The sequence below is a fragment of the Glycine soja genome, chromosome 6 (assembly GCF_004193775.1).
Source record: "Glycine soja cultivar W05 chromosome 6, ASM419377v2, whole genome shotgun sequence".
In the NCBI taxonomy this organism is placed as follows: Eukaryota; Viridiplantae; Streptophyta; class Magnoliopsida; order Fabales; family Fabaceae; genus Glycine; species Glycine soja.
Window position 1 is genome coordinate 21,042,971 of NC_041007.1, and position 14,521 is coordinate 21,057,491.

Here is a 14,521-nt window from a genome sequence, read left to right on the forward strand (position 1 = left end):
TTCTACATACATGATAGGTTGTTTGAGAAGGGTCCTGACTTTAGAGCCATAAACATTGTAGTAAGCACGACCTTCGTGCTCAAGTCTCAGATTTGGACTAAGACTAACGAGAACCTCTCCATGAAGTCATAGAGTGATTCGTCTTCATCTTGTCGAATGTTAGTGAGCACCACTACTGTAAAATGATGTGGTATGCTCATTGCATACTAGGCTCCAAAATGCACGATAAACGTCATAAATGAGTCTATTGAGTTTCTCGGCAAACGAGTATACCAACACCCTTCAACGTTGTTGGGAACACTCGACACATGATCACGTCATCATTTGTGAGCAAGTTCATTTGTGTGACAAATGCGCCCACGTGTTCGTTTAGGTCCAAGAGTCCATCGTAACAATCAATGCATGGTTAACGTCTTTCATCCATGTGGGAGTTGTGCCTCTGTAATCCTGTCAACGAAGGGATGAAGCCAAATTTGGTGTTGCTACTCTCTAGATTGGTTGCGTGATGGAGAGAGTTCCTTCTCGCCACATCGTGTCGGCCTTATCAGTCTTAGCCTGGTGGGTATGATGAGTTGCAGTGGTTGAGACCGAATTTGCGTTCTGGTCTTCCTGAAGCTTTAGGTACTGCTCCTTGAGGGTGACATTCTCCTTTCGAAGGTTCTCCATCTCTTATGCACTTTTTTGCTTTAGCATATTCATCATCCTTTGTAGGGCGACAATTACAACATGATTGTCGAGCTCTTGACGTGGGATATTCACCATATTAGTTGGGTTCCACTTTTTAGAGGCTTATATGGTAGGTGTCTCAAGCATGGTGGATGCATGTCCTTGTGGTTGTTTACCTTGGTTGGCAGCGTTAGTGTTGTTGTTCGCAACCATTGATGATGTAGTGATCAAAGTAGAAGTTTTCCTTTGACTCCACGGTGGGTGTCATGTTCTTATCAGATTTGGAAGAACATTCTCACGACGTCGTTCCTCCACAAACGGTGTGGCGTCCCTAAATAATGACTGGTTTAATAGTAATAAATTAAATAGCAGAAACCATGGGAAAGTTTTTTTTTTCTTTTCTCTTTTTTTTCACACCATTTTTCATTTCACGGTAATTAATTTCAGAAGGAAAATTATCACTATAGAGTCCTGAATGGCCAGTTCACAACTCTATTTGGATTCAGTTCTTTCTGATCACTCATAATCTCCAAACTATTTTTCTCTTTCAAAAATATACCAGCCATCATTTTAGGTCGTCACGTGAGAAATAATAAGATGCGGTCGGTAAACTCTTTTCAAATAAAGTTCGTTAACATTTCTTTTTTTCAAATAACAAGATAAAACATAATTGTTTTCATCATCAAAAACTGTCCAAAATATGGGAGTTTGCAAAATAACACAGTGACATCCAGAGCAAAGGTAACAACTGTGGTGGCTTCAGCCACAATATATACAATCATCAAAATTTCTATACAAGAGGTCTACCCACCAAAAATCAAAAGAGTAAACCTAGTTGTTTGAACTAAATACACCCACCCACAAAAAGTATGTACGCCTAATCTAAGGAGCCGTCTGCTGGGAGGAAGAGTCATCACTAATCGCTGTCCCTCCAGGCCCACTTTCCTTTATAGAGTTTGCCTCAGATGCTGACATAATATCCTCTGGAGAATCGACATCAAGGAGTGGGTCCTCATCAAACACCCTCTAGGCACTCCATCACAACGCGGTCATGGATCAACTGCGCTGTCATCGCGATCTACAAGAGATAAAAGAAATAGGGTAGACTCTTTCACAAGAAATCTAACTACACAAGTAACAATACAATGCGTCCCATAACGGCTACGCATAGTCAAAATGTCTTTTTCAAGGGATTTCCTCTCTGGTAATCGATTACCAAAGTATGTAATCGATTTCCAGTGCCCAAAAATGAATCACACAGCCTTTGCACATTGAAAACTAAAAATTACACTGTGTAATCGATTACACATAAATGGTAATCGATTACCAGTAGCAGGTAACACTATGTAATCGATTACACCCAACTGGTAATCGATTACCCTATCACCCTGTGTAATCGATTACACACAATTGGTAATTGATTACCAGAAGCCATTTAACATCCTGTCTCAATTTTTAACCCCTGTAATCGATTACCCACGAATGGTAATCGATTACCAGAGGGTATTTTTCAGATTACACCCAAGCTAAATAGTTGGCCAGCAGCCACACGAGCCTCCTTGCTTCATGGACTTTGTTCTTTTACTCGTTGACTGCCAAGAGCTCGCCTACTTAGGTACGTCACAGGTTCTCACTGACTGACTATGCCCGGATTGGGTCGGGATTGGCCAAGCTTGGTTTTGGGCAATAGCACCCCCCCTGACGTCCCCAAGGTCTCCTGACCCCCGCGACATATCTCCAAGTACCACTCTGTGGTCAACAAATAAAAGTAGGAAGACTGACTCTTCCACGCTTTCTCACATCAAGCTTATTGGATTATGGGGCACCCGTCATATGTGGTACTAGGTGGCGATCGGGCGATGGCGCAAATCAACTCTCCCATTTCCACAAGTCAGGCATAAGCACACCATCCCCAGTTGCCCACCTTTAAATTGAGCTCACGCACTCCTGCGTATCCCTTATCCTCGTTCCTCTCAGCACCAGGTCCCCATCAACCCCTCCAAGCTTTCACAATATCCAAACAATTCAATTTCATTTGTCATGAAACTACCTTAAACCAAGAAAAACAGAGTGGAGGCAGAAAGCTCTGCACAAAACTCATTCAAATTCCACAGTTTTTCCTACTCACATACCTCAGTAACATTCTCTTCGTTCCAATTCGTCAACCATTGGATCGCCTTGAAAATTTAACTGAGGGTTCCTAATACAGAAATCTAAGTTTTGACCGTTGGGATCTGCTAGAAAATATCTAGAACACGAGATGTATTACCTTTCCCGTGACTAGCACTGCACAACCATTTTTTTGCATGATTGGTAAAATTTGCTACACAATTTGACAGATTTTGCTACATAATTTGGCAGATTTCGAATTCTAGCTTGCTTGTATCCAATTTCTCTCAAATTGGATCCTACAAGTCCTAAACTATGTATAAATCATGTTCAAACCAAAAACAAACTTCAAACCAAGGTAAAGCAAAATATAGGTATCCAAAACCCACCAATTTAGTGAATTCTCAAGGTTTGAAAGGTGAAAATGAAAATTGGGTAATTTTGGGGTAAACTCTCATCTTCATCAAGTCTATAACATTTATTTAGAGTTGCTCAAACTGGTTTTAAGGTGAAATTTCCACCTATTCAAAATTTGACCTCTCAACACCCAATTTACCCTAGAAATGTCTCTTTTCTTTCACATTTGTCACTCATTTTTCTCATTTGCTCTAACCAAGCTTTCCTACAAGTCCTAATTGACATTCTAAACTAGAATCAACTCACTTTAGACTCCAATTTCCACTAACCCCAAATTTGACCTTTCTAACCCTCAAAATCTCACACTTTTCCACCTACAACACTATCATTGTCGCATTTAACTCTAAGTTAACTCTCCCCATCCTCTCTACCAGTTTTCTATCAACATTTTAAGCATACATATATCACAAAACATCATTATTAAACCCTAAATCAAGATGGGTAGTTTTGCTTACATCAAACATGTCAAGTTTAGCATAATTTCAACAATTTCCTTCACAAATAACTACCCTAAGGCAATAACCTAGTAGAACTACCTATTATAGCTCCCAAAAACCCAACACCCACAGATTTCAAGTGAGAAGAAGTCCACCCTTACCTGAAATTTGAAGCCCCACGAAGTAGAGGTAGGCTCCTAGGTTCCAGAAATAGCTTTTCCTTGCAATTTGGGGTAGAAATGAAGAGGAATTTGGAGTTTCAAGGGAGGCAACAATGGAGGAGAAGAAAAGGAGAAAAAGGCAACGTGGAGGGAGAAAGAAAGTTGTTGGAAGTTTCTGAAAAAAAGAAGAAGAGGATTTGGCTTTTTATAAAAAAAAAAGTTTTCTTTTCTTTTTCATTTTCTTTTCAAAAAGCAAATGCCACATGTCCTATTTTAATTGGAGCAAAAGGGCCCACCCTTTCCTTTGATTTGACCTCATATTCAGCCATAAAGGAGAGAAAAAATTTGGACCTTTTTGGAGGCTGAAATCCTGTCTCGATTTATGTGCCACCTCTCTGATTCCAGTTCCTCACGTTTCTCTGCACCCGTCGGGACCCGTTTTCGAGAGTAAGCAATATATATATATATATATATATATATATATATATATATATATATATCAAAACGCTCAGAATGAGACCCTGAGCGTGGTTCAGATGTTGATTTTGTTAAATTTTAAGTTGCACGCAAAATGATAATTTTTAGACTAATTAATTGTGAATTAATCTATAACCGTCCAATTATGGATTACTCTTCGTTAATTAGTCTAACCCGCGTATCTTTCCCCCAATGTACATACTTCTACCAAGAATATATATATATATATATATATATATATATATATATATATATATATATAATTATTTAAATGTAACACTTACAAAATTTCGAGTAAAAATTCCAAGATGTCACAAACAGTAGTAGAATGTACTTACAAAGACACTCTGATGCTCAATTTAGAGGCACAAAGGTACACAAATATCATAAAGTAGGTTGAATTATAGTTGATTTACCTGAACCTTATAATCCCCTTTTATAGAAATGAAATTAGAGGATAAGATTTCAATTTTCCATGTAAGATTATGTAAATAAGAAAATGTATAATTTTATCTTATCATTCTTCTGATAACAAATAACTTTCAATTTTAGGGAATATTTTTTATTTTCTAGTAAAAGATAGATTTTTTCTCTTACCTTAATTATGGGACTTTGTTTAAGCTTTATTTTTTCAAAAAGTGCTTATTTTAATAAATAAATATTTTTATGTTTTTCTGATGTGATTATCTAAATTGTTTTTATTATAAATAAATATTTTCTGTTTATTTCAAGAAACAAATCTTATTTACTTATTAAAAAATATTTTTTTAAAATTATTTATTTTAATTTCTTAAAAAATTTAAACAAACTCACCTCATATATGGATTCCAAGTAGACTAACCAAGTATGGAGTTTTGCCGTGTTCGAGTATTACAATTGTTTATGGGCATCCAACATGTTTAATATTTAAAAAGAAAATAATTATTAATTTTGTAACAAAAAGAATTTGTTAAATTTCAACATGAACAAATAGTTCATAAAACGCATTAGACACGAAGCTAATCGCATCGCGCCTCACCTCCACTGCTGCATCTCAGAATCGGGACGCCATCTTCCTCACTACATCGTCCCTATTAGCACACTAGGTAAGTTCCTAATTGTTTTTATTATAAGATGCTTTTCCTTGTTGTGGTGCTCAAATATGATTTGGGGTTTAGGAATTGAGATTACTCTTGATATTGAACTTGGGGTTTTGGGGAATGAAATTGAAGGATGTTAATAGGTCTGAGATTGTAATTCGTGAATTGATTGAATCTGTTATGTTTCTACAATTAACCAATCTATTATTAGGACCACCCCTTCATTTGATTATTGAAATTGCTACTTTAGCCGTTAATTTTGCTCTTGGTATTTTGAACAAATTTTTTGCGAACTAAATCCCTAACTTTGCTTCTGAATGAGTCTGAAGGTTAATTATCTTTGTTTGCATTATGTGTTCTGCCTGTTATTGTCTAAGAAATTGATAATCCTGGTAATAATTATAGATTTTGCCAAAAAGATCAAATTTTGAAGCAATTGTTTTTGTGGGCAACATTCATTCTTTCCTATCCCTCGAAAAATCAATTTTCGGCTTCGGGCTCAATCGGAAATGGAGAAGGTGATGAACATTCTGAAGCCGAAGCCAAATCCACAGCAACTATTGAGGGATTGGCAGCGCAGGCTTCGCCAAGAGTGTCGCAACATTGAGCGCCAAATTCGCGGTACTCCTCTCTCAAAACCCTAATTAATTCCCCTTTTTTGTATTTAGTTTTGGTTATGCTTGATTTTGTGTTTATGGGTTTCTATTAGATATACAAAGAGAAGAAAAAAATGTGCAGAAGGCTATTAGAGAAGCTGCAAAGAGGAATGACATGGGCTCTGCAAAGGTTTGCTTATTTGCTTTTTTATTTTTTGTTTGTGACTTGTAATTTGTTTATTTGCTATGGATATACTATTTTTAGTGCAAGTGATATTTTTTAATTTTTTATTTCTTTGGGTAGTGTCATGATTTGACTGAATTTGAGGGATTGTGAAATGTGTGACATGGTGATCACCATCTAAAATGTGTTTGTTGAATACCTGAGTTGTGAGTAGAGTTGGTCCTAAATGCCAGGAAGATTTAATGGCATCTTCATGTGTATGAAATACATTTTTCGTCTCGTTTGTTGCATGTAGGTGTGTAAGATATTATTTGCCTTTTTATGTGATATTTTGCTGTAAGTGGGCTTGTTAGGACTAGTCACATTATTCAATAAACTAATAATGAAGCTATTTTTGGTTTGTGCTAGTTTATGACCTTTTAGGCGGTGGTTTGTTATCTGTTGAGATTTAAAGGTTCAAAGGATAAGGTCAGTATTTTGAGAAACATTTCTCCTTATTGTGGTATTTGTGCAATTTGCAGGCACTTGCCAAGGAACTTGTGAGATCTAGGCAAACTGTGAACCGCCTTTATGAAAACAAAGCACAAATGAATTCAATATCAATGCACCTTGGAGAGAGTGTTGGTAGGTTTTTTCATATTTTATTAGCCTTAACTTAATTTTTCCTTATAGCAAATAAGGATTGTCTAAGTTAGTTACTTGTGTTTAATACCAGGTTCTTGATAAGGTTAAATTACTTAGTAGCTCCTGTTGGACCTTGTGGCCTCAATAATCTTAAGAGGGATAGGCTTAGAATACAGAAGAAGCAACAACAATCAATTTAACAATGTTCTTTAAACATGCAAGACACAATTGGTTGCAACAAAATAAATAAGATAAGGGAAGAGAGAATGCAAACACAGTTTTATACTGGTTCGGCCACAACCCGTGCCTACGTCCAGTACTCAAGCAACCCACTTGAGATTTCCACTATCTTTGTAAAATCCTTTACAAAGTCTGAACCACACAGGGACAACCCAACCCTTGTGTTCAGATGCTTTACAACAAGAGACTCACAGTCTCTTAACCAATCTCATTGAATAAGAAGAATGGAAGAAGAATTCTCTCTTCAAGAGAAGAATATTACAATGAAGATCATGTAAGAATCCTTATAGATTTTGCAAGTGTTTGGTCAAGGATTTCTTTTGAGAGAGCATTTGACAATGAAGTTCTTTTGGAATCTCTCTCATTGTCTTTTGAGAGGATAAGACATTTTGGACCAAAAATACTCTGTCTAAAATTCGTGCCCAAGTCACCTATTTATAGGCCTTTGATAACCATTCACAAATCTAATGAAAAGATGTGACTGTTGGCAGATTTTCTGAAAACTTTCTACTGGTAATCGATTACAATGTTTGTGTAATCGATTACACAGTTATAATTTGAAGGGTTATGACTTTTGAATTTGAATTTCCAAAGTTTCGTTGCTGGTAATCGATTACAAACATATGGTAATCGATTACATGTTGAAAATTCAAATTCAAAACCTTTTTCAACAGCTATTTCTCAACCCTGTCTTCTGGTAATCGATTACACTTCCTGGTAATCGATTACCAGAGCCTTGAATGTCTTGAAAGCACTTTGTTTTAAGGCAAGACTTGGTATTTAATGAATCTTGAAACATGGCTTTGCTTGTTGAAGCACTCTTGAATTATTCTTGAAGCAAATGCTTATCATTTGAAGCAGCCTTGTTTGATTCTTCTTTGGCATCATCAAAATCATGTATACATACATTCACAGCTCCCTGAACTATTTGCAAAGCAAATTTATAAATAAGTCCCTAAACTGTTAAATTTTTTAATTTGGTCCCTTATTATGTAAACCTTTATAGTTTAGTCCCTATAATCTAAAACCACCACAAATGGTCATTTTGTGGTGGTTTTAAGTTGCCAAAAAGTAACCTTGGGGACCTACTTTTTCAATTTAGGGTCTAAATTCAAAAAAGATAGTTTAGGGACCTATTTGAAATTTCACAAAAAAGTACAGGGACCTACTGAATAATTTAACCTTTTGATAATTGATCTTTAACTGAATAACTTTAATTTTCTTTAACCCATCTTGTTAACTGAATGGTATTAGTAAATTTGTCAACATAATTGAATTTGTTGATGATTAGATTTTTGGTCGTTAGGAAAATGATCGCCTGACTATTGGCTGCTTTTGTCTTTAGTTTTTTGGGTAGAGGGGATAGAATGATTAAGAGGTTAATCTAGTGTGCAACATATAGATGAGTTTGAAGTTCTGTCTTGTGATTCATTTAGAACAACCTTCTTGGAAGTCAAAATTAAGATTATTTTTTATCGTCTTTAAATTTTCCAATTCAATACAAATTATGATTCACTATAAGACGATAAAAAATAACTTTAAATATATCATATAGATGATATTTAGTGTTCAATGTAATACTTTTAAACTAAAAATGGATAAACTTCACCTTAAGCCTTATGAAACTAAATTACTACATTAGTTATACATGAGTTTAAACTTCTATTTTAGAATAATGAAAACAAAGCAATGAAGTAGCAAAACAGAGTACATGCATTGAAAGAGTGAGTGACAAATAAAGTAGCATAAGTTGAGTGGTGCTCCTTCAATTTCTTTTCATTTAACAATTTAAGCTTATATGAATTTTCAATTTCTTTCATGAGAATTGGTGAAATAAAAGTAAAAAAGAAAAAGAAATAAAGAATTGAGAATCATGTGATTTGTATCAATGATACAATATTATATTGATTCAGTCATGTATTGTAAGATCTGAGGCCACTTAAGACTCATCTTATGATACAAATCATTAGGTAGCTAAATTGTATCGAATTGCAGGATTCAAATCGTGAATCGTAAGATTCCAAAACTATCAAAATCTTAAGATTCCAATCATTTTACATTTTTTTCTGGCCAAATCTGACACGGTTTTGTGTGATCAGTGAGGTACTCATGAAATCTTTGAAATTGAATGATTCAATCTTACTAAGTTTGCAGAAACTGAACGATATTTGTTGAAGACCTGTTCCGTTAAACCACAGAGCTTTTCATACTTTTTCATTTGGCTAGCCTCTTTAATTTTCTGCTCTTATGTTCACAACATATTCTGGTTTCCACTTCTTGGGGTTTATTTATTTCTCTGTTTGGTTTTGTTTCCTTCTGGGTTTTCTGGGGTTTGATACAACTACTGATCTCTGTTCTTCCTTGTCTTGTTTTTGTTTGCTTGCTTCCGGTCAAAATTCTGCTTTTGCTTGGGACCTTGGGTTTGACTTCTTTTGGGTATTGTGTTGAGTTTTATCTGTTGTTAAAGAACTTATGTCTTTTATATTTGGAATTGTTAAATTGTGACTTATAAGTTTTATGCTCTTTCAGTATACTTAAATTTAGTAATGATTTTAATGTTGTTTGCCTTATGCATTTGTTTTAATGTACATATATATTTAAATATAAATTTGCATTTTAGGTAGGATATTATGATTTATGTTACATTTCCACGATTTATGGTTTTTCACCCCCTCTTGCTGATCTTAGGTTGGATCTCAATTTTTTACTACCCTGCGTGTCATTCCATGATGTTCCCTCTGATCCCAATCCACATGAAAAATGCGTTTTGGTATGATTGGTCAGTGGGAATGCACAATGTTGGGCATAGAATTGGTGAACTCAGATGAGCATGCACAGGAAAAAGCCTATTTTCTGTCTAAAAAAGAAACACCCACCTGACTTGTCCAAGTGCTGTGTTGTTTGACTACTTTTGCACTTTGTTTTAATTTGCCTGACTTCTGCATTCTTAGTGTTTTAGTTGTTACCAAAATTTATCTATATTTGATTATGAATTCAAACTCGTCAGTTGTCTTTCTCATTTGTCAAGTTTAATCAAATGTTAGTTGTAATTTTAAGGTTATTGTTATATGCATATGAATTTAATTTATTTGAAGTAAGATCTTACAATCTGCATTATGATCTCACGTTTTATGTGTTTCACTCCCTCTGTCTATATGAGTATATGAATCAAATGACATCGTAATGTTATTTTAAAACATGTCTTTTTATAAATCATTTAAATTTAAGGAAACTTAGAAAGACATTGAAGTGATATATGACAAGAAAAAGATTTGTTGTATATTGTTTTACATATAAGATGCCATTTTTCAGGCATAACTGAACTTTAGTCACAAGTAAATATTCAGGGAGTTTCTTTCATATAATGTTGATAGGACTCAAAATCTACAACTACCTTACATTTTATTCTTCTTAAGTAACTAAATAAAATCCACAAAATTAAATTCATATGAAAATCAAAACTAAATGATAAAAGAATAAAGCTTCACTGTAACTCATACCCCCTTTGTGGCAAATCTTTATGGTATACTATGGGGAGGAAATATCAAATTGTTCTGTCTAATTTGTAAGCTGAGTGAGGCCTTTAAAACTAAGACAGAGGGAAGGCTTGTTGAGGGTTAGAGTCGGATTTGTATATTGTCTTGTTCAGCTTTCCTTGCTTTAGTACTTTTTATTTGGCTTGATGCGAATGTGGCAAATCAGTGTGTAATATTCTCACTGTATTTGTTTATTACAAATGTTAAATACAGTATTTAAATTAACAAGGTTTTTTTAGCTGTGAACGCTTTTGCAATTAGTCATCATGTCAGATTGTGTTTTTAGAATTTGGTTTTTTTGGAAATTGTTGAGAATCAGGAATTTAATGTATAATGATGTGATAGGATATGATATCTAATTTAGAGGAAACTGAATATCCTCTAATTATGTTTAATCAATACCACCTGTCTATATAAACAAGCATCCGCTGTGTACTCTGACACATGGTTTCAGTCTCTTGCTGATAAAAAAAAAATGGTTTCGGTCTCTTATCCCTCTATATTTTCTTTCATTTTACATGGTATCTAGAGTTAGGTTGAGGGAATAAGGAAAAACCGTCCTCACCGGTGATCCCTTTTGCTCGCTGCCTTTCTCCTATCAGTCTTTTTCCTGTTTCCGGTGGACCTTCCTGGTCGTTGCACTTATTCTGGTGCTTTCCGACGACCCTTTCTCCTTATCCAGTGACTTTTCTGGCTGCTGTCACTTTTCCAACGGCCTTTTTCCGGATTTCGGTGGAGCTCTCCACTTGCCGCCCTTCTTCCAGCGGCCTTTTTCCGCATTCCAGTTGACCTTTCTGCTTGCTGCCCCTTTTCCGGCCGCAGCTTCCGTCCTTCACCGGAGCTCCGGCAACCTTTCCGACAGGTGACCCCACCACCAGCATCGTCATCCACCAATCTACACAATGGTGGCTACAGCATCTCGATCGGGCTTGCGACACTCCTTCATGGGCTGCACTTCTTTGGCGCGAGGCACATCGTCTTGGGCTGCACTTCTACTGCAGGAGTTGCCCCTCTTGTGTGAGCATAACCTGAGAGTTTTGCCTCAAACAAAGCATCCTTGCGGACACACCATTGGAACTCGGTTCTGTTTACCCTTCTTCTTTAAGTACCGTTTGGTTTGCGATTTTGGGTACTGTGCAGTCCATTTTTTAGTGTTTTGCATTGTTGCGAAGAAGTTTCCAGTCGCCTATCCTACCGCCGTCTCTTTTCAGCGTGTTTTCTGGGCACCGCCTTTATCTCACTGCTCATTTTCCAGCGAAAAACTTTTTGGTCGCCTATTCTGTCACTGTCCTTTTCCAGCGTATATCTCAGTGACTTATCTCGCTTCACTGTCACTTTATGATGATTTCATCTCCAGTTTGAATAATTGGGTCTCCACACTTCATTTGAAGCTTCCAAATCTTGGTTTTAAGAAGATCGGAATTTGCTTTGGATTTACTTAAGCTGATGGGAGTTCCAGCTCTCTCTTCCTAGCAATATTCCCCCGATTTCACCAAGATCCCTGAGTTGTCTTCAAAATGTTGGTTTGAAGCATCCTAATGTGGTTCTTAAGTAGGCTGGAACTTGCTTGCTTTGCTTGCCATAAATTTCTTAGGCTGATGGTTATTTCAGCTCTTTGGCAATGTTATCTTTCTAGCAATATTCTCCAACTTCGCTAACATCCCTGAGTTGTCTTTCAAACGTTGTTTTTTGGTGGAACTCAATTTTATGTTTTTATTTATTAGTTGGGAATAAATTTTCTTGTAACAAAGCTTTAGATTGAGGGGAGTGTTGAGAATCAGGAATTTAATGTATAATGATGTGATAGGATTTGATATCTGATATAGAGAAATTGAATATCTTCTAATTATGTGTAATCAATACTACTTGTCTATATAAAGAAGCATCCACTGTGTAACACGGTTTTAGTCTATTATCTCTGTATTTTCTCTCATTTTACATAAATTAATGACTTTGGTTGTTTTTGCAGCAATTGCTCGTACTGTGGGACATCTATCAAAGAGTGCTGAGGTTATGAAGCTTGTCAATAATCTCATGAAGGCTCCTGAAATGGCGGTGACAATGCAAGAGTTCAGCAAAGAAATGACAAAGGTATGCCTGCAATCCTTTTAATGCCGAAGAAAAATACCACTTTTCAATCTTTTCTCCCTTCCCTGTGTTTAGTGAAGATAGTTACATACATGTGTTTAGTGAAGATAGTTACATTGGTAGTTATGGGGAATGTTTGTCTCTTTCAGGCAGGAGTTATCGAGGAGATAGTAAATGATGCCGTTGACTCAGCGCTAGATTCTGAGGACATAGAAGATGAGATAGAAGAAGAAGTTGATAAAGTCTTGACCGCTATAGCTGGCGAGACAGCTGCTCAACTTCCTGAAGCTGTGAGGAAAGAGAGGGTGAAGCTACCTGCTCAAAGTGTTGGCGCAGAGGTTCGCGCAATTAGTCCATTTTCCTTATAAACAAGGCTCTGTCTTGCCTCACACTTAACACCAATTATGAAATTCAATATTATTTGCAGGAAGATGCTATAGCTGAGGGTGTCGATGATGAAGAAGAAATGGAAGAAATAAGGGCCCGGCTTGCTAAAGTTCGATCATAATCAAGTTTCTAATTTCGCAGCCTCTACCTTGTACCCTGGTATGTTATGAGAGAGAGATGTTAACAGGTTTGTTGTAACCTATTTGTCATATCTATATTGAAAATGACAATTGATAACACTAATGGGAAAGATGGTATTGGAATGTGCAGTTTGTATGTAAGTTACACTGAGTTCTTGAAAGTGTGTCAAGCTATATTGTCTTTCTTCTTAATTTTGTTAATAAGATAATAAGCGCGAAGTAACTTCATCTATGATTGAGGATTTATTGCATAACATCTGGTTCTATGTAAAAGTTAGTTACTTTCTTTTTTATTTCTCGGGGAGCTTTTTCAATCCAGATCTTTATAAGCAACTTATGAAAACATGTGCTTTTGAATAATTTTTTATAGACTTAAATATGTTTTTAGTTTCTCAAATATAGCAGTATTCTTGTTTTAGTCCCCAAAATGAAAGTTAATTTTTTAGTCCTTCTGAACACATGTGCCAAAGGGATTTTCTTCCTGCACCTAGCATATTTCAAGAAAACCAAAAATACCTTGCGTATAGCCTACCCAGAAAATTACGTATAGCCTTACGTATAATTTTAAATAAAAATCATAGGTTTAACAAAAATTTATACATGTAAGAAAATATATTATTAAATCAAAATTAATTATCACAAAATTTATTATGTAAACTTATATGTGTATTAAATATATATTAGAAATTTTAGTATTATATTTAGTGACATTAATTATTTTTTAATATAATTGACTTATTAGATTAATTGATTAAAGTGTTGTGTTAATATCATGAAAGTCATAAATTCGAGACCTACATGGATTATTAATTTTAGATTATTTCGTAAAACATATTTTTAATAATCAGTATGGTCCATACAGATTGATCATACATATTGACAATTCGTATTTTTTATTTTCTCGAAATATGCTCTGGGTGCAAGAAGAAATAAAATCCCTATTCCAAATAGGGTATATTAATTTTGTAATTTGTAGTAACTTTTGACTGATTTGATTTTTTATTTATTTATTTAAATTTTGAAGTTGGTTTTTGATGGTTTTAAACCATCACAAATTAACAATAATAATATAAAAAAAAAACCTATGTCCATCATCCCTTTCCTCATACCCGCTTCCCAAAACTCAGACTCTTGGCATGTTTTTTGGAACTGAAGACATCAATTGGGATCTACCAATTCCCTGATTTTGTATACAATGAGCCTGAGGTTCTTCTTAATTCCATCTTTGCTTTGTTTACTTGTTCTCTCTCAGCCACCCACCTATACTTGCACAAAATTATCAAAATATAAAAATCAAGGCACGACATTTTAGGAGATTCATCTTTTACGTACATGTATCATAATTCATAAACATTAAAGAAAAAATGACAAGGGTTATTG

General features: G+C 35.3%; 1 protein-coding gene across 1 annotated transcript; it reads left to right on the forward strand.

Moving 5' to 3' along the window:
- Positions 1-5,199: 5,199 nt before the first annotated feature.
- On the forward strand, positions 5,200-13,373 carry LOC114416683 (vacuolar protein sorting-associated protein 24 homolog 1). Its single transcript, XM_028381644.1, has 7 exons — positions 5,200-5,352; positions 5,752-5,967; positions 6,056-6,132; positions 6,648-6,750; positions 12,496-12,617; positions 12,764-12,952; positions 13,042-13,373. Exons 2-7 carry the CDS (start codon positions 5,856-5,858, stop codon positions 13,120-13,122), a joined length of 684 nt encoding a protein of 227 aa, XP_028237445.1. The 5' UTR covers positions 5,200-5,352; positions 5,752-5,855; the 3' UTR covers positions 13,123-13,373.
- Positions 13,374-14,521: the final 1,148 nt, after the last annotated feature.